This window comes from Brassica napus, chromosome A4 (assembly GCF_020379485.1).
Source record: "Brassica napus cultivar Da-Ae chromosome A4, Da-Ae, whole genome shotgun sequence".
NCBI classification, from domain to species: domain Eukaryota; kingdom Viridiplantae; phylum Streptophyta; class Magnoliopsida; order Brassicales; family Brassicaceae; genus Brassica; species Brassica napus.
The window spans coordinates 11,321,249-11,344,089 of record NC_063437.1 but is presented as its reverse complement, the minus strand read 5'-3'; the positions used below and the strand labels follow the sequence as shown (position 1 = coordinate 11,344,089).

At 35.5% G+C, this 22,841-nt stretch overlaps 4 protein-coding genes and 1 pseudogene across 4 annotated transcripts; 3 read left to right on the top strand and 2 right to left on the bottom strand.

Annotated features, from left to right (window-relative positions):
- Positions 1 to 618: 618 nt before the first annotated feature.
- On the top strand, positions 619 to 1,699 carry LOC106446345 (calmodulin-2/4). The gene is given in 2 exon segments (XM_048777555.1): positions 619 to 844; positions 1,161 to 1,699. Coding segments are annotated over 2 exon segments (489 nt in total). The 5' UTR covers positions 619 to 729; the 3' UTR covers positions 1,535 to 1,699.
- A 1,018-nt stretch (positions 1,700 to 2,717) lies between these two features.
- LOC106446344 (calcium-binding protein CML24-like) lies at positions 2,718 to 3,472 on the top strand. Its single transcript, XM_013888050.2, has one exon. It carries the CDS (start codon positions 2,806 to 2,808, stop codon positions 3,286 to 3,288), a length of 483 nt encoding a protein of 160 aa, XP_013743504.2. The 5' UTR covers positions 2,718 to 2,805; the 3' UTR covers positions 3,289 to 3,472.
- Positions 3,473 to 3,710: 238 nt separating this feature from the next.
- Positions 3,711 to 9,232, top strand: LOC106449730 (BTB/POZ domain-containing protein At1g30440-like). The gene is made up of 4 exons (XM_013891439.3): positions 3,711 to 5,384; positions 5,493 to 5,562; positions 5,924 to 7,135; positions 7,318 to 9,232. Exons 1-4 carry the CDS (start codon positions 5,311 to 5,313, stop codon positions 7,891 to 7,893), a joined length of 1,932 nt encoding a protein of 643 aa, XP_013746893.3. The 5' UTR covers positions 3,711 to 5,310; the 3' UTR covers positions 7,894 to 9,232.
- Positions 7,173 to 7,283, bottom strand: LOC125608479 (annotated as a pseudogene).
- A 9,199-nt stretch (positions 9,233 to 18,431) lies between the features above and the next one.
- Positions 18,432 to 20,262, bottom strand: LOC106446342 (protein C2-DOMAIN ABA-RELATED 1). The gene is made up of 3 exons (XM_013888047.3): positions 19,992 to 20,262; positions 18,972 to 19,067; positions 18,432 to 18,885 (listed from the first exon to the last, which is right to left on the bottom strand). Exons 1-3 carry the CDS (start codon positions 20,100 to 20,102, stop codon positions 18,586 to 18,588), a joined length of 507 nt encoding a protein of 168 aa, XP_013743501.2. The 5' UTR covers positions 20,103 to 20,262; the 3' UTR covers positions 18,432 to 18,585.
- Between the last annotated feature and the right edge of the window lie 2,579 nt (positions 20,263 to 22,841).

Below are 22,841 nucleotides of genomic sequence, written 5' to 3'. Positions count from 1 at the left end.
AGTCTAAAATGATTTACAAAGGCATATAAATTCAGTTATAAGCATCCACAACACAATATGATTTATAAGGGACTATATATAATTTACAAGCCTTGTAAATAATGTTATATAAACAAATCATAAGGGTCAAGCCTTTCGTTTTCGTCAAAAAAAAAACAAATCAGAAGGGTCTAAATAGTCTTAAAAATCCTTTATAAAGCATTATTATGTAAGATTTATAAAAATCAGTTATAAGAGTTTATGTGACAATGTATATAAGGATTTATACAGTGTTATAAAATCCGTTACATGAGGTTATTACAAACAGTGTAAAAGGGTATATGAAGGCTTATAAACTCAGCTATAAGAGTTCATAGAAAATGTATTAAGATATATAAAGGTTATTAAAATCATGTTCTATTTATAATAAAATTTCAAACTATTGATTTGGGGAAAAAAATTAAAATCTTTAAATTTGGGAAAAATAAGTTTGCAACTTTTAATTTAGGAGAATTTGGTGAAAATCTCATGCTATACGTTATCTCTCTAAGAAAAATAGATAGTTAACCCACAACATTATAACAATAGTTAACATTTCTCCCTTTTCGTTTTTCTTTATATTTATTTCTTCGTGTTATTTTTTTTGTCGTTTGCTTAGATATTTTGTTAGGAACTTTGTGTTAGAGAGGGACGACTCAGAATCCCAAATAAAATAAAAAGCAAAGCAAAGGGAGAAGAAAGCAGGGAGCAATGGCGGACCAGCTGACAGACGAGCAGATATCCGAATTCAAGGAAGCCTTTAGCCTCTTCCTCCCACATTTCTTCTATTTCTCTGATCCCTAATTGCTGGGATCGATTGTAGAACGCAGATTACGTTTCTCTGAGTCAATAATCTCTTCCCATTTGCTGTGTCTGATCCTTGGAAATTTTCTACGCTTCTCGATCTTCAGCTTAATCGCTTATTGTTTTAGCTTCGATCTGGATTTTGTGTCTTTGAATCTTTCTTCCCTCTGTAATCATTTTTGAGTTTTCTTTATTATGGTCACTTATTCATCGAGGATGTACGTTTTTAAGCTTAATTTTCCACTTTGTGTAGATTTATAACTCTTAAAGAGATGATATAAGCAAGTTATTGTGTTATTATTTTATCTGTAATGCCTTCTGAATTGTTCTTTACACAGGTTGCATCACTACCAAAGAGCTGGGAACAGTTATGCGTTCTCTGGGACAAAACCCAACCGAGGCTGAGCTCCAGGACATGATCAACGAGGTTGACGCCGATGGAAACGGAACCATCGACTTCCCCGAGTTCCTGAACCTGATGGCTAAGAAGATGAAGGACACTGACTCAGAGGAAGAGCTCAAAGAAGCATTCAGGGTTTTCGACAAAGACCAGAACGGTTTCATCTCCGCTGCTGAGCTGCGCCATGTTATGACCAATCTCGGTGAGAAGCTGACTGATGAGGAAGTCGAGGAGATGGTCCGTGAGGCTGATGTTGATGGAGATGGTCAGATAAACTATGAGGAGTTTGTCAAGATTATGATGGCTAAGTGATGGATGATGATGATGACCTTTTTTCTAATGCCTCTTAGGACATTTGCATGATTGGTTTAGATATTGGGTATAATAAATAGACAGAGAGAGATTTGAGGCAGAACAATATTTGCTCTTTGGTTTATGATTTTATGGTATGGAAAACAATTATATTGGTTTGAGAAAGCTAAACTGCGTGCGTGTTCAGTAAAGGACTAAAGGGAAGGTAGCGTAAGCAAATGTTTTTCTACCGTCCGTTCCATTACTCCTGTACGATTACTTCCAAGCCACTTATGAAAACGCGTCCAATCAAGATCTTAGTTTTCATAAGACAAATAGGTGGCCATGGAAATTTTTTTTGTTTTATTTTTGGGTACAAAGTGCTTTTGACAATTGGCAAGAACAAAAAAAAGATTCGTATAAAGTGGAGTTGTATATTGGCATTGTGGCATCTGAGGATGAGATAGAAAATGAAAAAAAATTAACTTCATCTCATGAAAAGTTTTCAATAAGATTAAGGGTTGGTCCACACTTCTTGAAATTTTCTGTGTATTTAATTTAACATTTGTTTTTGTTTAAAATGGTTTAGTTATATATTTAGTGTGAATCTTTATTTTCGTTTTATTTTATTTTCTTTATTCTTTTCTTTTGGTCAAAATCATTTGATGTTAAAATAATCAACTTCACTCTCATTGTGATAAATAAACTTCATTATTCTATGGTTTAGATTATTCTAATGAAAATTTGTCACATTTATCTTTCATTATGTTTATTTATTTTCGTTTATCTTCTTAGGGTCGAATGCTTCTCATGTTATAATCATTTAAGCCCATTAAATTTTTAATTTAATAAATATTTTAGTGTTAAAAAGTTCTTTTTTTAAATGATTATTTATTTTAAATATCATAATTTATATTATACTGTGCTTGTCTAATATGGAAAAATTTCATCACTCGAATATTTAACATAAATTATAACTACGGCATACATAATTTAATCCATACGCATTTTAAAAAAGGAATATTTTTAAATGTCATGATCTAAATTCTAACAAAGGCAAGAATAGTTAATGCGTTTAGTTAAGGAAAAAATATGCTTTGGCTAGTTGCTTCACTCCCCAGCTCACGCAATCTTAACGCGTTTTTAAAAACGCGTTATTACGTCACTCCCTCATCTCCCTTTATTTATAGATTCCTTAAATCATAAACAAACCATCACCATCGTCTTCTTCTCCACCACACACACACACACACACACACACACGCTTTCGTTACTCAATCAATCTGTTGCAAATGTCGAAGAGCAACGGAGCTCGCAGCTGTCTAGGCTCGATGGACGACATCCGCCGAGTCTTCCAGCGGTTCGACAAAAACGGCGACGGGAAAATCTCCGTCGACGAGCTCAAGGAAGTGATCCGCGCGCTCAGCCCCACCGCGTCGCCGGAGGAGACGGTGAAGATGATGAAACAGTTCGATCTCGACGGGAACGGATTCATCGACATGGACGAGTTCGTCTCTCTTTTCCAGATCGGAGTGAACCAAGGCGGAGGAGGAGGAGGAAACAGCAAGAACGATCTGAAGGAAGCGTTCGAGCTGTACGATCTGGACGGGAACGGGCGGATCTCGGCGAAGGAGCTTCACTCCGTGATGAAGAATCTGGGGGAGAAGTGCTCTGTTCAGGATTGCAGGAAGATGATTAGCAAAGTTGATACTGATGGTGACGGTTGCGTTAACTTCGAGGAGTTTAAGCTGATGATGAACAACGGCGGCGCTTGATGATCGTCTTTTAGGGATTGTGTTTGTATAGAGGGAATCTAGAAAGTTCTGTTAATGTTCTCTGTTTAGTGACGGCGTTTTATATTTTAGACTCATGATGACACAAAACTTTAGTGATTGCAAATGTGTAACAACGTCGATCATTTTCACTTCTTCACTGTTAAGATTGTTCTGATGGGCCTTACTTCTACCTTTTCAATTGCAAATTCAAAGGAATACGTGATGTAACATGTTTAGTGAATATAAAACAACATAAATGATCATTAATCAAAGTAGATCCTTGATGTGTAGACCAAAGAGCTATTAGGACTGTTGAGGAGATTTATCAGTGATGTGAGAGACGCAGTAATCTGAAATCGAGAAGGTATGACGAGTCTCTGCTCTATATGAGAAGCTTTATTGCCTTTCAAATGGAAAGACTGATCAACGTTCGTCATTGAATATAACTGTTTTCTTGTTCATGCATTTGGAGAGTAGCACCGCCACCGGCAACGTTGTTTTTGCCTATCAAAAATAATGGCAGCGACCATTCTAACCGCCGCAACTTCTTACAGTGTCACAGAAGACACCAGAAACCTTTGCAAAAGTAATCGCAGCAACAGCTTAATTAATTTTCCACCATCTTTTTGTTTATTTTGATATTCAGTTTTTTATCGCTAGCGGCTGATGCAGGGTCTTCTAAAAAGGTATTAGTAGGCATGGAACATGAATTATAAGGGGTGCACAGCTTGATTTTTGCCATCTCATACCACAAAGTTTTAATGATTTTATGAATTTGTTATTATTATTTCTAATACTAGTATGGGTGGCATTAACCTGCCTTGGGTATACTTACCTTATTCGTCTCCGAGATTGGGAGACTGCCAGTTTTCTTTACATGATATCAATACAGGATCCAAATGTTGTCTTACCGAGTTGTGACAAAGAATACAGAGAACGAGCTGTTGTAAAGTGGATTGGTACTAGTTATTTAATTATGGTTTAAAAATGTAAGGGGGGCAAATCGCAAATGAACTGTGAATGAGTTATAAATCTTGCCCTCCTTTTTTTTTTGTTTGACTATTTTTTTATTGATTAAACACTATAAATGCACCTCTTCTCTTCCAAAAAAACGTTATGAGCACGCTGACATTGCTGATTCAGAAAGAAAGAGGTGACTTGTGTTATCTTATTATTTCGTTTTTCTCCGTTGATCTGTTTCTTTTTACATTGATTTGGTGACTTGAATGTTGCTCTTAGATCTATATATGTAATCAAGATTAAGAAGCTCTCTGACTTAACTTGTTGTCATTGACAACCTTTATTGATTTAGTTTGGTTGTTAAGACCAAACACTGGATCATTTCGTTGTTACTTGTTTTGGGCTTCTTTAATTGGAGGATTCAATCCTCGATAGAACCATCTCTACATGATATCTTCCTATCGAAAAGTTTAGATTGGTGATCGTTGAGTTTCGTAAACACTGAATTTAAATATGTTTTGTGCAGAAAAGATGAAAAACATACATTTGGTTAAGAATCTAAACATTGAATTCAGAAAATTTTGGTTTAAAAATCTAAACATCTAATATAAAGACTTAACGGCCAAGCTGATGTAAAATCTAAACATTTTATTTTTATTGTTATTTTCATCTTAGATATACGTTTGGTTTTGGATCAATTATACTATTACGCTCCATTGTTTTATAGTTGAGAATGTAAATGTCATTAAAATAAAATGTAAGCTATATTTCAAACTTATAAAAGACTTGAGGGTAATTTTAAATTTGCACATAATTTGGGGTATTCTATCAAATAATCTCTAATTTCTATCACGGGTTTTGATAATTTCTGTCTTGCATTGCATTTCTTCACTCTCCTTGTTCATGGCTGATTCTTGAAAATTGTTATTCCTACCATGCCTGCAATACTCTACTGCTCTTATATATTAGCCAATATTTCTCACAAGCTTAATTAGGGTTTTGATTTTTGTGGATTGATTTGTTTTACGGTTTTGGATAGCAATGGAATTTCCTTATTGAACTATGTTGACAGGAAGTATGGCATGCATGAAGCTGGGATCAAAATCAGATTCATTCAAAAGACAAGGCCAGGATTGGTATATTCACTTTATAGTGTATCTTGTTCCCGAGTTCCTTCTAATGGCTCAGACTTGGACTGATGTCTACTGTTGTTTTCTTCGATTTTTTTTTTCCAATTATTGCAGGTTTTGCACAACTGGACTTCCAAGTGATATCATCATTGAAGTTGGAGAGGTGTCTTTCCATCTCCACAAGGTAAATTTGACTCGACCAAAACAATTCTCTCTTGTTGAAGTACAGTGATATATTACTTTTATCTGGAATGATTATGGCTTTTTAGGGTTTGATTTGCAAGTGTTTTAGAATCTTTTCACAGACATAATATTTCGAAGGCACCAAGTCTCTTCTTATCATGCTCTATACAGGTTTTAAAAAGATGTTTCTTTCACTATTTTGGTGTAGAGAGCAAAACACCTAAACACACTAATATATTGGCTATATATTGAATAAATCACTAAATTTTAATAACTTACATTATTAAAGCCTCCTCTCTGAGAAAGAATGATGTTGTTACTTCCAGTTTCATATAGTTTTTTTTTTCTTTGTTATTGTGTAGTTTCCCTTGCTCTCTAGAAGTGGAGTCATGGAAAGAAGGATTGCAGAGGCGTCTAAAGAAGGGGATGACAAATGTCTCATTCAGATTTCTGATTTTCCTGGCGGAGACAAAACGTTTGAGCTAGTCGCCAAGTTCTGCTATGGTGTGAAGCTCGAACTCACTGCCTCCAACGTTGTATGCCTCAGATGCGCTGCTAAGCATCTCGAGATGACAGAAGAGTACGGGGAAGGAAACCTAATTTCCCAAACCGGAAAGTTTTTCAACCAAGTCGTCTTCAAAAGCTGGAAATATTCTATAAAAGCGCTTCAATGCTGCGATGAGGTCCTCAAGTACGCTGATGAATTCAACATTACCAAGAAATGCATTGAATCATTAGCCATGAGAGCATTGGCAGATCCAAACTCGTTCGTGGAGCATGGTGGTGGGCCCATGCAGAGTCCAGGTGGCAGCGTTTTATGGAACGGGATAAGCACAGGGGCTAGACGTGAAGACACTAGTTCAGATTGGTGGTACGAGGATGCGTCCATGCTTAGTTTTGCTCTTTTTAAGAGACTTATCACACTCATGGATTCCCGAGGAATAAGAGAAGAAATCGTCGCCGGTTCCCTAACCTATTACACCAGAAAATACTTGCCTGTCTTAAAGCGACGTCACAGTGGTAGTTCTTCCATCACACCTTTGAGCTCAGGGAGTAGTGTATTATTGTCTGAAGAAGAGCAGAAACACTTGCTTGAAGAGATCCAGGAGCTTGATCTTCCCTGTATGCAAAAAGGTTTACTTCCGACCAAGTTTTTCGTAGACATGCTTATAATCGCCAAGATTCTGAAAGCTAGTCCGAGTTGCATAGAGAATTTGGAGAAGCGGATAGGGATGCAGCTTGACCAGGCGACGTTGGAAGATCTTGTAATGCCTAGCTTTTCTCATACTATGGAGACTCTATATGACGTTGACTCTGTGCAAAGGATCCTGGACCAGTTTCTTAGTAAGGATCAGGCTATGCCCTCCTCCTGTTCTTCAGTAGAAGATGGGAATTTAAACGGATCCTCACAGTCAATGGCAGCTGTTGCGAAGCTGATAGATGGGTATCTTGCTGAAGTGGCTCCGGATGTCAATCTCAAGCTTGCAAAGTTCCGAGCTTTAGCCGCTTCGGTTCCTGAATACGCCAGACTCTTAGATGACGGGCTCTATCGTGCAATAGACATTTACCTAAAGGTAGGACTAAACAATATTGATTTATTTTTTTAAATGAAAAAATTTGGACCAAATCTCAATTAGAGCGTGTCATCATTCCACATGGGTAATCTTCTCTTTATTGTTCCAATTTTGCTAAGGTGGCTATTTTATTTTTTTAACAGAGGCATATTAATTGTTTTTCATCTTTTGATGATTTGTAGCATCATCAGTGGTTAGCGGAAACAGAAAGAGAGGATCTTTGTAGGCTGTTAGACTGCCAAAAGCTCTCTAAGGAAGCTTGCACACATGCAGCACAGAACGAGAGGTTGCCTCTAAGAATAATTGTCCAAGTGCTCTTCATCGAGCAACTTCAGCTCAAGGCCTCTGTTGCTGAATGCCTTCCGGTTTTAGGCAGCCTCGATGGCCGGTCAAGAAAGTTAGGAAGCGACCGATTTTCAGGAGAATCAACCAAAGGAGGATGGGAAACCGCAGTAAGGGAGAATCAAGACCTGAAAGTTGGAATGGACAAAATGAGAATGCGGGTTTGGGAGTTAGAGAAACAATGTTCAAAAATGAGACAGGAGATAGAGAAACTCGATAAGACAACAAAAGGTGGTGGTGCTTTTGGAATCGGCAGCAAAACGTGGGAAAACGTTTCTAAGAAACTCGGATTCGGTATGAAGCTGAAGTCACATCAAATGGACAGTGCTCAAAAAGTATCCAGCTTAAAGTCTAACAACGAGAATGTGAAGATAGAGAAGCTTAAGGATGTCAAAGAACGTCAAGGGAAGTATTAGTTCGGAAATGTGAGAAATGGAAAAAGTTTCATGGATTGATTTTCAAGTTACCGTATTTGGAAATTCGAATTGTTTAGCTTTTAAGAAGAAAAAGAAGCGTTTGTTGTTAAAATGTGTGCATCTTATCTTTCATGACCAATCTATGTTTTTTTAGGTATCTTATTTTTTTGGATCAAAATTTTGAGGTGGTAAAGAAAATCTCAATTAACCTCCACAATTCTAAATGAAATTATGAAGAGACAATTATATCCTTTGCCCGGTTATACAATGATTTAAAATGCATAAGTTTTGAATAACAAGAACATTCAAAATTAGTAGGATCCAATTTCGAAAAGAAAAAGAGTTCATTTCTCTTTCTTAAAAATTGATATAGTTGTTTGAGACAACTGAGATAACAACAACTGAAAAAATTAATAGAATTGGAACAACTAACAAAACTGATACAATTAGTACAACTAAGGTCAATAATACAATTGGGATTGGAAAAAAAACATTTGCAAGCATATTTCAAGCTGGTTTGATAGTAAAAACTCCAGATGTTAATTGTGTTTCTGTTCTGTGACTCTTATGTGTTTGAGGATGTTGTTTGTGTTCAATTTGTGTAACGTTTGGGATGTTCTTTTGTTTAGTAATACTAGATACGAATGTGATATGCTCAAATATAGTCTGAGCTACTTTACAAATTTATAGGTGCAATAGTAGTATGTAGGGTCAAATCTACTGAAACTCAAGATCACTCAATAGATATCAATTTTCGAATTAAGTTAAACAAAGAAGAATGTTGTGAAAATAAAAGAGAAATAAAAACGGTTGTAAGTTTGATTAGGAAAAACGCTAGACTTAGGAATATTCTCATGTAAATCAGAATTGCAGATCAAACAATTTGTTAAAAGTTTATGAAGAACAGTTTTGAACTCAAATCACAATATTAAAATTAATCAACTTTCGTTGCAGAGATTACATATGTCTAGATCCTAGAATTATAATGTTTTTGCAAATTTCATAGTTAAGACAAGCATTAAACCCATGTTTGGTAAGTTCACAAAATCCATAAACCAAATTTCTTTGGAGATAAGTATTTTCCTCTTCTAATATTAAATCAGGAAATCAATCACACTTTCATATCTACTAGTTATCCTAAAATCTAAATTTTAGGTTGTCAGTCCACAACTAGCTTTAGGTTCAATCTAGATGAAGAACAGAAGATTACCGTAACAATTTTATCACTCGAATAATTCATCCTTAAGCATTGAAAAACTCTAAATTTAACAAATAGATTACTCAGACATATTCAATGAAATATAAATCATTACTTGAATAAATTGCATTAAAATAAATAAAGTAAATAAAAAAGTTCGAAATCTTCTCTTTGTGAATTTTAATTTGTCTCTCCAAAAACCTTAAGAAATCTCTCACCCAGTATGAATTATCATACAATAACTCTTTTAAAAAAAAACTGAATATGGTCTAAAACACAAAAATAACTTATTTGCAAAAAGCATAAACTTTTGATCAGTCTTAAAATTTTGAACTTGTTAAAAACTCGTCGAGAAGTGTTGTCTCCGACACCAATCTGTGGTGTTGACCAACACCAATTCCAAAGATGCAATCTCTACTTGTTCTTTTCAGCTGCAACTCTCCTTCATGGTCCAAAATGCTTCAAAATTTTCAATTTTGTCCAAAACGTACATGAACCTGCAATGACTCAAAGCTACTTGAAAATACTAAAAAGACTCTGATCCACTAAAATATGATATATCAACTCTCCAAACTTAGTTTTTGCTTATCCTCAAGCAAAACAGAAGACAAAACATTTAAAAGAAGTTTGAAGAAATGAAACTCACATATCTCTGAACATCATTTTTACCTCAATCATGTAAGCCACATCAACTAGTACCAACCTTAGAAAGTATTTCCATGTATTCGACGTCTACTTAACAACCTAACCATTTCAGCCCACAGTTCATAAGAGATATATAAATTCAGCACTATTGACCTCATTTAAAGAGTTTAAAGTGCAGTTTCATCGAAGGAAAATCGATCACAAGAGACATGGACTCTTACCCATTCAGGTGTCTGATCACACAAATAGTCTTACTTTGGTTTATTTCTTCTCTTTTTTCTCACTTCACTTAGTTTATTTATCCCTACTTTACATGATATCATTTTTTTTATTATCGATTGAGTTTATTGGACATGCTTCCATGAGATACAAATACTAATGAGGATAACCATTGAGTGTCTGGCTTACTTTTTTCTTATAATGTTTAATTATCCTTTTAACCATTGAGTTGTACTGTCTTCAATCAATAACTGAAAGAATGGTAACTAAGGCGTCAATTAGACGATTAGTTCCAAAAAAAGTCATAGTTCCTGACTAACTTTTTTTTTTGACTGCGAACACCATGTTTTATTAAGCTGGTTCTGATGGGTTAGGCTGAAGAGCTAACCCTGTAGAAACCATAATGTTTACATGGGAGAATTCAGAAACTTTTGCGCGAGCCCCTTTCGCAAGGAGATCCGCTTTAACATTACAAACTCGAGAGATAAAAGATAGAGAGAAGGACGTAAAGAAAGAACGGAGATGAAAGAATTCTTCCCATTCTGAAGCCAAAGATGGCCAATAGTCTTCTTCTTCGAGCAGCTTTACCATTTGCAGGCAGTCCGACTCGAAATGCATAGAAACGTGCCTCATATGGAGAGAATTTCGCATAGCCCAAAGCAGCGCATTCATCTCCGCATGCAGGGGAGTAAGGACTTGTTTTCCCCCAAGAGAACCAGAGATCGTAGACCCATCTTCTAGCTCCATTACAAAACCACCACCAAAAGTAGATTGATTAGTTGCCCAAGATGCATCCACTTGACATCTCAGTTTATGCAACCTATTCATCTCCTCTTGGTCTTCTGACTGTGGTCTCTCCTTCGCCTTTCCTGTCGACATTATTTGTTGAGCCACCAGCCATTCCGCACATTCTTGTGTAGCTTTTTGAAGTACATCCATTGGTGATACCTCAATTCCATTGAATAACTTGTCATTTCTTGCTTTCCACAAGTACCACATAATCCATGGGACTTTAGCTAGTCTCTGAGCTGATATACCTCTTGTCGGGGCTCTCGACAGAAGGAAATCAAAATTATCATAGAGTGATGTGCGCGGGAAGTGTCCCGGACCCGTCGGTAGATCTGATAAAGCCCATGTCTGTAGAGCTGGAGGACATTCAAAAAGGAGGTGATTTATTGACTCTTCCTCATCTCCACACCTCGGACATGAACGATCAGTGCCACAGTGTCGGTCGGAGAGCCTGCTGCATACCGCAACACACCCGGTAAGACATTGCCAAAGGAAGTGTTTCATCTTCCTAGGCGCTCTCAAATTCCACACCTTAGTTAATAAGGGATTAATGCTGGGCTCTAGTACCTGCTGCTCTTCACTTTCCTCACATAATTGCGACGCAAGGTCGTATCCCGTCTTAACAGTATATAGCCCAGATTTTGAGTGAACCCAGCAGAACCCATCTGCTTTAAACTGTCGACTTGGCTTTATGCTTTGAATAAGGCGCATATCTTCAGGTTCACAGATATTCTGAATCATATCTATCTTCCATTCTCCAGTACTATGGTCGATAAGATGATTGACATATAGTTCTGGGTCCCTCCACGCACCATTATCTCTAGTAAGTCTAGGTATTGAAGTCGGGAGCCAGCAATCAAACCACACCCGGGTATTAAAACCTGATCCAATCGTACGTCGCAGGCCTTTCTTCAAAAGATCCCTAGCCGCTAGCATGCTCTTCCATCCATACGATGGAGAGTTCGAGCTTGCTATCTCCATGGGGTTTGTAAACCGATAGTATCTCCCTTTGAGTACACGTGCTAGGAGGGAAGTCGGATGGTGTAGTAAGCGCCAAAGTTGCTTCGCAAGTAATGCGAGATTAAAATTTTGAAGGTCCCTGAAACCTAAACCTCCTTTCTCGACCGGTTTACAAACCTTATCCCAAGCCATCCAGTGTAAACCCCTGTTGTTCTGTTTAGTACTCCACCAGAACTTGGCAATCGCACTTTTTAACTTTTGTAAGATCTCTTGAGGTAATAAGAAGCAGGACATTACATATGTAGGAAGTGCTTGTGCCACCGATTTAATAAGAATCTCCTTCCCTCCTTTTGACAAAAATTTCGCTGTCCAGGAATTGATACGATTATTAAGCCGGTCTCTAATGAAAGCAAACACCTGTCGTTTTGATCCACATATCTTTTTGGGAAGCCCAAGATAAGTTCCCATCCCACCTTCCTTATGAATCCCCACTGCTGCTTTGATCTCTTGTTTAACTTCGGCTGGGACCTTACTTCCAAACAAAATAGAGGATTTGGAGGTATTAAGTTGTTGACCGGACACTATCCCATAGTTCTCGATAATATTCATTAACTCAGCACACTGCTGGACATCTGCTTTGCAGAAAAATAAGCTATCATCTGCAAAAAGGAGGTGTGAGACTGCCGGACTTGCTTGAGCAATCTTCAGACCCGTTATTCTTCCTTCAGCTTCTGCACCTTTGATCTGAGAAATAAGCGCTTCAGTCAGTATTATAAAGAGAAAAGGAGACAGGGGATCGCCCTGTCGAAGTCCTCTCGTGGGTTTAATGCTGCCTTTTGATTCCCCATTTAGCAGGACCTGATAGGAGACAGATGATATACACCATTTAATCCAAGTGACCCATTGTTCTGCAAATCCCATTTTTAGCATCAGAGCTTCAAGAAAATTCCATTCTACTCGGTCGTAAGCCTTGCTCATATCTGTTTTGATAGCTACAAACTTTGCCTTACAGATTGGGTTCGTTCTCATGGCATGAAAAATTTCCTGAGCTACCAAGATATTATCAGAGATCAGTCTCCTAGCCACAAAGGCCGATTGGGTCTCCGAAATGAGCTTCGGGAGGAACTTCTTTAGACGCCTACACATGATCTTTGAGATGATCTTATAACTTACATTGCATAAGCTTATAGGCCGAAATTCTGTCATATCTTTTGGTCGATCGGTTTTAGGAATGAGACAGATGTTGGTTTGGTTCAGCCGAGTATCAAACGATCCCGAGGCAAAGAAACTCTTGACCGTATGTATTACCTCCCCCGCCACAATGTCTCCGAAGGCTTGGTAAAAGGTGCCCGTCATCCCGTCTGGTCCAGGGGCCTTTTCCGGGTTTATCTCATCAATCGCTTTTCGAATCTCAGTATCCAATACCGGTCGGGTAAGCGATGTGTTAATATCCGTTGTGACCTGCGCGTTAATATATCGGAGAGCATCCTCGGGATTACCCGGAGAAGACGTGGTGAAAAGGTTTTGGAAATATGTGGTGGCCACACGCTCAACTCCTTCATCGTCCTCCACCCATCCACCTGCCGGGTTCCGTAGTTTAATAATCCGGTTCCTCCCCCGTCTTTGCTTCGTAGATGCATGGAAGAATTTGGTATTACGATCTCCTTCTTTTAACCAAAGGACTCTGCTCATTTGTTTCCAATAAAGCTCTTCCTCTCTATAGGCTGAGCAGAGATTCCATTTGAGATTTAGAATTTCTTCACTCGATGCACCGTCCTCTGTCTGCGCCGTTTCGAGAAGAGCCTTGATATCCTCGATCTTTTTTGCAGAATTTGTTGGATTTGCCCTCTTCCAGCGAGAAATGGCACGTCGGACATTACTGATTTTAAAATGTAGCTCACTAGCACCTCTACCCGAGGAGGAGATCCCCCAGCCATCTTTAATAGCGTCTTCCAAGCCATCTTTCCCCAACCATCTCTTATCAAACTTGAAACTACGTTGAACCCTGACATCTCGAGATTGGATCCTTGCCAAAACGGGCCGATGGTCTGATCCCCAGAGCTTTAGATACTCCACATTTGTGTGGGAAAAAAGATGATGCCACTCTTCGTTACCGATAGCACGATCCAAGCGGCATTGAACCTTGCCAGATCGTCGGAAACCCACCCAAGACATCGGGTTCCCTTTATATGGGAACTCAATCATACCACAGTTGGCAATCATTGTTCTGAATGGTAAAAATGAGGATTCCTGTCGTTTTCGTCCGCCTTTCTTCTCATCATTACCCGTAATTTCATTGAAGTCCCCGATCATGAACCAAGCTCCTGTTCGTACTAGACTTTTGCGTGTAAGACGTTCCCATACATATTCTCGGCACTCAATGACCGGATCACCATAAACAAACGTCAAAAAGGTTTTGCGCCCTTCAATTGACGCTTCAATGTCAATCATGCGCTTATCCGAATAGAGAATTTTAACATTAAAAGAATCTAAATAAAAAAGAGCTAGTCCACCGCTTCTACCCTCCGGTTCCACGGTGAACAATTTATTATAACCAAAAGAAGTCTGAAAATCTTGCATAAAAGAAAAAGAGTTTTTTGTTTCTGATAGAAAAAGAAAAGAAGGTGCAAAAAAACGGTGCAGCTCTCGTAAGTGCTGCTTTGTCAAGTAGGCGCCTGCCCCTTGACAATTCCAAGAAATGATGTTCATATCTTCTTACTGGGTGGTTTCTGTGACACCACCGAACCTGAAAGAGATAGAATTTTCTTACTAACAGTAGAAGGAAACACCTCATGACAAGGGAGTTTTTGAAAACTAGGCTTAGGCGCCATACCCGATCCTTTTGTTTTCTTGGGGGAGGATCGTCCCCTGTGTGCTACTAGCTTCTTGGATGCACGTGCCCCCTTAACTTCCGAGGTATGAGCAAACTTCTTCTTCAGAAGACCCTTAGCTATCGTTTGATTCTCAGCTGGCGGGTCTATGCGGGCATGTTCTTGTTCCGCTCTATCCATATCCATATCCTGAGGTCCGTGCAGCGCCTCTCCATTTGTCTGTTGGATGTTCATAGGAGATAGTTGTGATATAGCATCAATCTTTTCCGCATCAAAACCCGGCTCATCCACCAACAGGTCATCATTTTCCATCATATTTTCATCCATTAGCGCTGCAACATCAACATCAAGTTACCGTATTTGGAAATTCGAATTGTTTAGCTTTTAAGAAGAAAAATAAGCGTTTGTTGTTAAAATGTGTGCATCTTATCTTTCATGACCAATCTATTTTTTTTAGGTATCTTATTTTTTTGGATCAAAATTTTGAGGTGGTAAAGAAAATCTCAATTAACCTCCACAATTCTAAATGAAATTATGAAGAGACAATTATATCCTTTGCCCGGTTATACAATGATTTAAAATGCATAAGTTTTGAATAACAAGAACATTCAAAATTAGTAGGATCCAATTTCGAAAAGAAAAAGAGTTCATTTCTCTTTCTTAAAAATTGATATAGTTGTTTGAGACAACTGAGATAACAACAACTGAAAAAATTAATAGAATTGGAACAACTAACAAAACTGATACAATTAGTACAACTAAGGTCAATAATACAATTGGGATTGGAAAAAAAACATTTGCAAGCATATTTCAAGCTGGTTTGATAGTAAAAACTCCAGATGTTAATTGTGTTTCTGTTCTGTGACTCTTATGTGTTTGAGGATGTTGTTTGTGTTCAATTTGTGTAACGTTTGGGATGTTCTTTTGTTTAGTAATACTAGATACGAATGTGATATGCTCAAATATAGTCTGAGCTACTTTACAAATTTATAGGTGCAATAGTAGTATGTAGGGTCAAATCTACTGAAACTCAAGATCACTCAATAGATATCAATTTTCGAATTAAGTTAAACAAAGAAGAATGTTGTGAAAATAAAAGAGAAATAAAACGGTTGTAAGTTTGATTAGGAAAAACGCTAGACTTAGGAATATTCTCATGTAAATCAGAATTGCAGATCAAACAATTTGTTAAAAGTTTATGAAGAACAGTTTTGAACTCAAATCACAATATTAAAATTAATCAACTTTCGTTGCAGAGATTACATATGTCTAGATCCTAGAATTATAATGTTTTTGCAAATTTCATAGTTAAGACAAGCATTAAACCCATGTTTGGTAAGTTCACAAAATCCATAAACCAAATTTCTTTGGAGATAAGTATTTTCCTCTTCTAATATTAAATCAGGAAATCAATCACACTTTCATATCTACTAGTTATCCTAAAATCTAAATTTTAGGTTGTCAGTCCACAACTAGCTTTAGGTTCAATCTAGATGAAGAACAGAAGATTACCGTAACAATTTTATCACTCGAATAATTCATCCTTAAGCATTGAAAAACTCTAAATTTAACAAATAGATTACTCAGACATATTCAATGAAATATAAATCATTACTTGAATAAATTGCATTAAAATAAATAAAGTAAATAAAAAAGTTCGAAATCTTCTCTTTGTGAATTTTAATTTGTCTCTCCAAAAACCTTAAGAAATCTCTCACCCAGTATGAATTATCATACAATAACTCTTTTAAAAAAAAAACTGAATATGGTCTAAAACACAAAAATAACTTATTTGCAAAAAGCATAAACTTTTGATCAGTCTTAAAATTTTTGAACTTGTTAAAAACTCGTCGAGAAGTGTTGTCTCCGACACCAATCTGTGGTGTTGACCAACACCAATTCCAAAGATGCAATCTCTACTTGTTCTTTTCAGCTGCAACTCTCCTTCATGGTCCAAAATGCTTCAAAATTTTCAATTTTGTCCAAAACGTACATGAACCTGCAATGACTCAAAGCTACTTGAAAATACTAAAAAGACTCTGATCCACTAAAATATGATATATCAACTCTCCAAACTTAGTTTTTGCTTATCCTCAAGCAAAACAGAAGACAAAACATTTAAAAGAAGTTTGAAGAAATGAAACTCACATATCTCTGAACATCATTTTTACCTCAATCATGTAAGCCACATCAACTAGTACCAACCTTAGAAAGTATTTCCATGTATTCGACGTCTACTTAACAACCTAACCATTTCAGCCCACAGTTCATAAGAGATATATAAATTCAGCACTATTGACCTCATTTAAAGAGTTTAAAGTGCAGTTTCATCGAAGGAAAATCGATCACAAGAGACATGGACTCTTACCCATTCAGGTGTCTGATCACACAAATAGTCTTACTTTGGTTTATTTCTTCTCTTTTTTCTCACTTCACTTAGTTTATTTATCCCTACTTTACATGATATCATTTTTTTTATTATCGATTGAGTTTATTGGACATGCTTCCATGAGATACAAATACTAATGAGGATAACCATTGAGTGTCTGGCTTACTTTTTTCTTATAATGTTTAATTATCCTTTTAACCATTGAGTTGTACTGTCTTCAATCAATAACTGAAAGAATGGTAACTAAGGCGTCAATTAGACGATTAGTTCCAAAAAAAGTCATAGTTCCTGACTAACTTTGACACAATTAAACGACATAATTAACACTCAAAAACAAACAGAGCATTACCAATTACTTCCCCAAGACACAAGTATATATTTGTTATTTAATAATAATTAAAAAAATATTTATATATTTACAAAGTATTAGTACTTTTAAAAGCTGTATATTTATATTTTTCGTAAAAAGAGATAGTAAAATTTTATTAGATTGGAATAAAAAAAAATAAGTATGAATATCTTTTCAGTTAATTTATTTTAAATATTTAGATATTTAGTTGAATAATTAAATTGTTAAAAAATATTAAAAATATAGTTAATGTAAATCTCTAAATTTGATTTATCACACAATAAACCAATAGATTCTTTTTTACACCTTCTTGTTTTAAGACACTCATATCATGGAGAGATCAAAATGTTATATTTAGGGTCTGACTGGTGTAACAGTAGCTATTGCGGTTGCAGGAGTTTGCAGATGCGGGGGGTTGCAGTTTTAAGTGGTTTTAAGAGATTTGTACGACAAGTACTGCGGTTAGAATTAGTGCGTTTGTGGGATACTTATGACTGACAAATCATCAAATACAACAACGGTTAAATAATAAATTAACAATATTTATATTTTATATAAATATAAAAATATTAAACATAATATTATAATAAATATAAAAATTATATTTATAAAATTATGATTTAAAAAAAAAATATTTAAAAAAAAATTAAAATATAAATTAAAATATAAAAGATATATTTTAGTATTTCTATTACTTCAGTTTAAATTTTTTATTTTTAATTTTGTATTTATATTGTTTAAAAAAAAATTATGCTTCCGCAACTGTCCACAAACGCTAGCTAAAACCAACTTTTAAATTTAAAAAGTTTAAAGCAGTTTGAATCGGTTTAGAACGCTTTGAGTGATTATTGCAAAACGCCAACAACCGTAAAAGTTGCGTTTGTGGGTGGTATCAAGAAAACCAGTCATGCTCTTAGAGCAAGACCAACAGAAATATGTTAATGAATATCTAATATTTAAAGAAAAATTTTAAAAAAAAAATGAGAAAGAAAGAGAACTAGTTTTTGGTTGTAATTTTTTTAGAACCTCTCTATCCATACGTCATCAACAAAATACATCACTTTACCATTTGTCCTCGTCAAATGATTAAATTATTTGATTTTATTAAAACTTAATAATGTAATTAAAATATTAATATTTTGTTTTTCAGAACTCATGTTTTAGAAAGCTACGGATAAAGTTGCATTAAAATACAAAAGAGTTCATTACATAACCAGTTTGAGATCCTTTCACTGACCAGTTTTGAATAACGCCGTAGTTCTAATTTCTAAACCATATATGCATAAGGGACTAAGGATCGGATCGGATAGACTTAAAAACCCTTTGAACCGGGAACATCAATCCACTCGAGCTGTAGCTCGACCTCTCCACACTCCACGCGCTGGAGTCTAAGGAACATATTCTGCACAAGCTTGCCTTGGTTCAACAAAATATGGCTCTCTTCAGACAAACAGTTTTGTCTAGTCGGTTGTACCTTCATGATTATGGTTCCGTTGGGAAGTTGTCCTTCAAGCTTATGGCGTAGTTTAATGGCTTCAAGATATGGGGCAATGCTAAACTCTGCTTCTCCCATCTTATCATCCGCTGAGAACAAGTCCTTGTCGTAAACCGTCTGCACATAACAAACAAAATGTTTCATATCTCTAGTAAAACTAGCTTCTAACAGTCATGGTAAAATAAAACGTAAGGATGACTTACAAGTTTAACAGTGAGATTTGGATCTGTAACGGAAAGAGTAAGCTCGTCGTTCCATTCGGGGTTTATACTATGTTTGATTACACGGGTTTTAAGCTTCTGTATCAAATAAATAAAACATTAAAACTACATATAGGAGAGGAGAGATTATCAAGGATCAGGAACTATCAAATGTTTTCCGAAAGGAAAAATATCACAAATCATCAACTCAATTATTTCGTGCTGGAGACAGAGTATTGATGTTGACACAAGAGGAGAGATTGGTGGCTTTAATGTAAAAGAGGACCAATATTCCTACATAATTCAATAGATCATCTGTACAAGGACCCACACAAACATGAACATGATCATGTTCTTCTTCTCCAATTTAACTTTTGTGAGTCAATTACATATCTCAGCTTTAGCAGAGAAGTTATCACCGCAGGTTTCAATTTTCTTTTTTACATACATATATACTAAATCAAGATTCAAGGAAATTTCAAGAATTTAGATAAAACTTTGCAAATTTGCCATGATCAAACAAACTAACAAGATTTCGGATCAACCCGATTACAGATAACTAAACCGTGATGAACTCAGAACCTTAAAATCTCACCTTTTGGTGATTTATGCAAGAGATATATAACAAGGACCCACAATAACATGAACATGATCATAAAGTCTTCTTCTCCAGTTAAACTTGTAAGAAAATAATAAATTACATATCTAAGCTTTAGCAGAGAAGATATGACCACAGGTTTCTGGTTTCCTTTGTATTTTATATTAGGCTAAGACACCGTCACTCTTCATACATATATACTGAATCAAGATTCAGAGACCTTGTAAAAATTAGATAAAACTCTCCGAATCTGACTTGATCAAACAAACTAATAAAGTTTTGAAAAACCATTAATATTAACTAAACTATGTCTAATTTAAAATCTAAAATCTCTGTTCTTGGTGTCTTATGTTGGAGATCTGACATGAAAAAAAAAGATCAAATAGTCCGCTGTCAAATCTCAAAACACAAAATCGATATTTTACCTGTTTTCCTGAGTAAAAGACGATGTAAGGATCGCTGCTTGAGGTATCTCTAATGGCGAGATTCACACCTCTCTTCACATGAATTCTCAGAAGACCCAGTAGATTCTCCATTTTTGGGTCAATTGCAAGATGCAAGAAGGTTGGTTTCTTGTACGAAACTGTGCTTTTGGACTTTGGAAAGCTGTGATGAATGTTTTCTTTTTTTTGTATTATATATAGGAAAGAAGTCTCAGTTGGTTTAGGGCTAACTAGTTGAAAAGCAGCGGTCACTGATGCGGGGTTGCCAAAGAAGTGGATGGTTGCTTTTTCTTGTGTCATTAAACTCGTACAGCTGTTGATTATGAAATACTATAGCTGTTCAACCATAAATTATAAATACTAACACATTATAATATTATAAAAATCAAAACATACAATTATGATAAAATATTATAAATATTAATATAATATAATTAATAAAATAATACATTTATTTATTTTTTATTTTATTTAGTGGGGATGTTATAATTTCAAACAATGGTTTTGAAGATTTACATTGGAATTTTTAATTTATACATGTACATATCATTACATATGTATATATATTAATGTTTTAATGTTTTAAAATTATAGTAAATATTCTTCGTTTAAATTTTTTATAAAATAGATTATAATAATATTTGTGAATTTAAATTAAAATATAAAATGTATATGTATTTTTTTAATATTTCAGTTTTAAGATTTTAATTTAAAATTTAATATATTTTAAAAATATTTTTATGTTTATTTATCCAACCGCTATCGTTAGCGGAAACTACTTTTTGATTTTAAAAGGTTTGTAGTGATTTGAAGCGATATATAACATTTTTTGTGATTGTTACAAAATGCCAACAATCGGTACCAACCGCAAAAGTTATGTATGCAAGTGCTAGCGGAAAACCAATCAAACCCTTACTAATCAACTAAAGTTATTTTATTATTTGGGTTTGGTCTGGCACATGATTTTTCTAACCAAATACATTCTATTCAGAATATTTAAAATATATGAATTATCTGAAAAAACATATTTATCCAAAAAGTATTTTTATCCTTAATTTATCCGATATTTTATCTGAAAAAATTAAATAAATTTAATTTTATCTGAAAAAATAAAATTTGAATTATCCAAAAAGAACCGAATTGGACCCAAAATTTTAGTAGATATTAGTCGGTTTCCAATATATTTGACCGAACAAAAACTCATAATAACATAATTGTTCAATATTTCTAGGACCAAAAATTTGAAATGCCCCCGAACCCAAAGCTAAATACCCAGATCTACGACATCAAAAAGAAAAATGTTTTTATGATATTCTTTTTCACTTTACATCAAACTGAAACCAATGAAAAACGAATCTAACAGAATTATTTTTCAAATTTTGGTCACAAAACTCAAGTTTAGTAAAATTAACAAAAACAAGAAAAATATATAAACCATAACCAAATATTAGTTATGACATTAACTTTTTAAATTCATCAAATTTAGGCTAAAAGTATTTAAAAATAAAGTGAATATTACAGAAATTGTTTCCTCTTTGGGTCACCAAAAACTTCGAATTATCCAAATTACCCGAAAGAATTAAATTACTCAAATATTTATTATTCGGAATATTAAAATAAATCGATATTTTATCCAAAAAAAGATTTTACCGAATTTTTAAATTGAAACTGAAATAAACCCGAATTTTTATCGGAGTAACGGGTTCTTGACAATCATCATCATAAGGATGAATATGACAAGAACAGATACGCAAGAAGTGAAAGTGATAGGTATGGAGCTATGAGACCGTACATAATGAGGGAAGAGCCTATAGAAGCAAACTGAGTCCTTATGACCCTCCTAGCGGAGCTGGAGGGCGATATTCTTCATATCAATGTTGGTAGTTTGTCGGTTAACGGAGATCAATGCTTTTTGTTTTTGGATTTAAGGACATATCAGAATGCTTTTCTCGAATATTATGCTTATTCATCACACAAGAAAGAAAAGAACAAGATAAGCATCCAAGTATGATGTAAGAAAACATTTGCATCGTCTGCTCCCATCAAGTAGACAACTTTAGCAGACTGTTGAATGAGACCAAGATCAAGATCAGCTGCCTGAGCAGCGTACAGAAGGAGATAGTTAACAGCAGAGAGTATAGCATCTTTGTCCGTTATGTTGAAAAGCCTAGCGCCAACGGCTGACGTCCCCTCAGCGATTTCCTTGAATGTATCAAACCCAGTCCCAAGGTGTTGCAGTCGTAGTTGAAATCTGCAGGTCGACCAATGTATGCTACTTTGGCATTCCAAGCACGGACTGTCTTGCAGATCCCATACCAGCAACTTCTGAAGTAAATTTTTTTATTTTATTTTTTATTTTTTGAACACACCTTCTGGAGTAAATAGTACACAATAATTCCAATGAAAGTTATGTTTTTTTTTTTTGACAACAATAACTAAACTATGATAAGAAATCTACCGGCTCGGAAAACCAAACCAGTGGGGTAGAATCAACATAAAACACAGCTGAAGAAAAACTCCGAGCACCTCGAACAAGCTTGTCCGCCACTAGATTAGTTGCTTTTGGTATATGTCGAATCTTGAAAGAAGGGAAGAAACACTTACTGCGTCGAAACTCCTCCATGTGTGTAGCAAAAGCTGGCCATTCGTCTGGTGAGGACACCATCTTCACCAATTAAGAACAGTCTGTTGCAAAAACTACGTCTAAAAAATCAAGGGTCTTCATGCACTCAATAGCCCATGTCAAAGCTTCACATTCGGCATGTAGAGCTGATAAGCTTCTTCGGAGATTCATCGCCCCCATCATCTTCTCTTCTGATCCTACTACTCTGC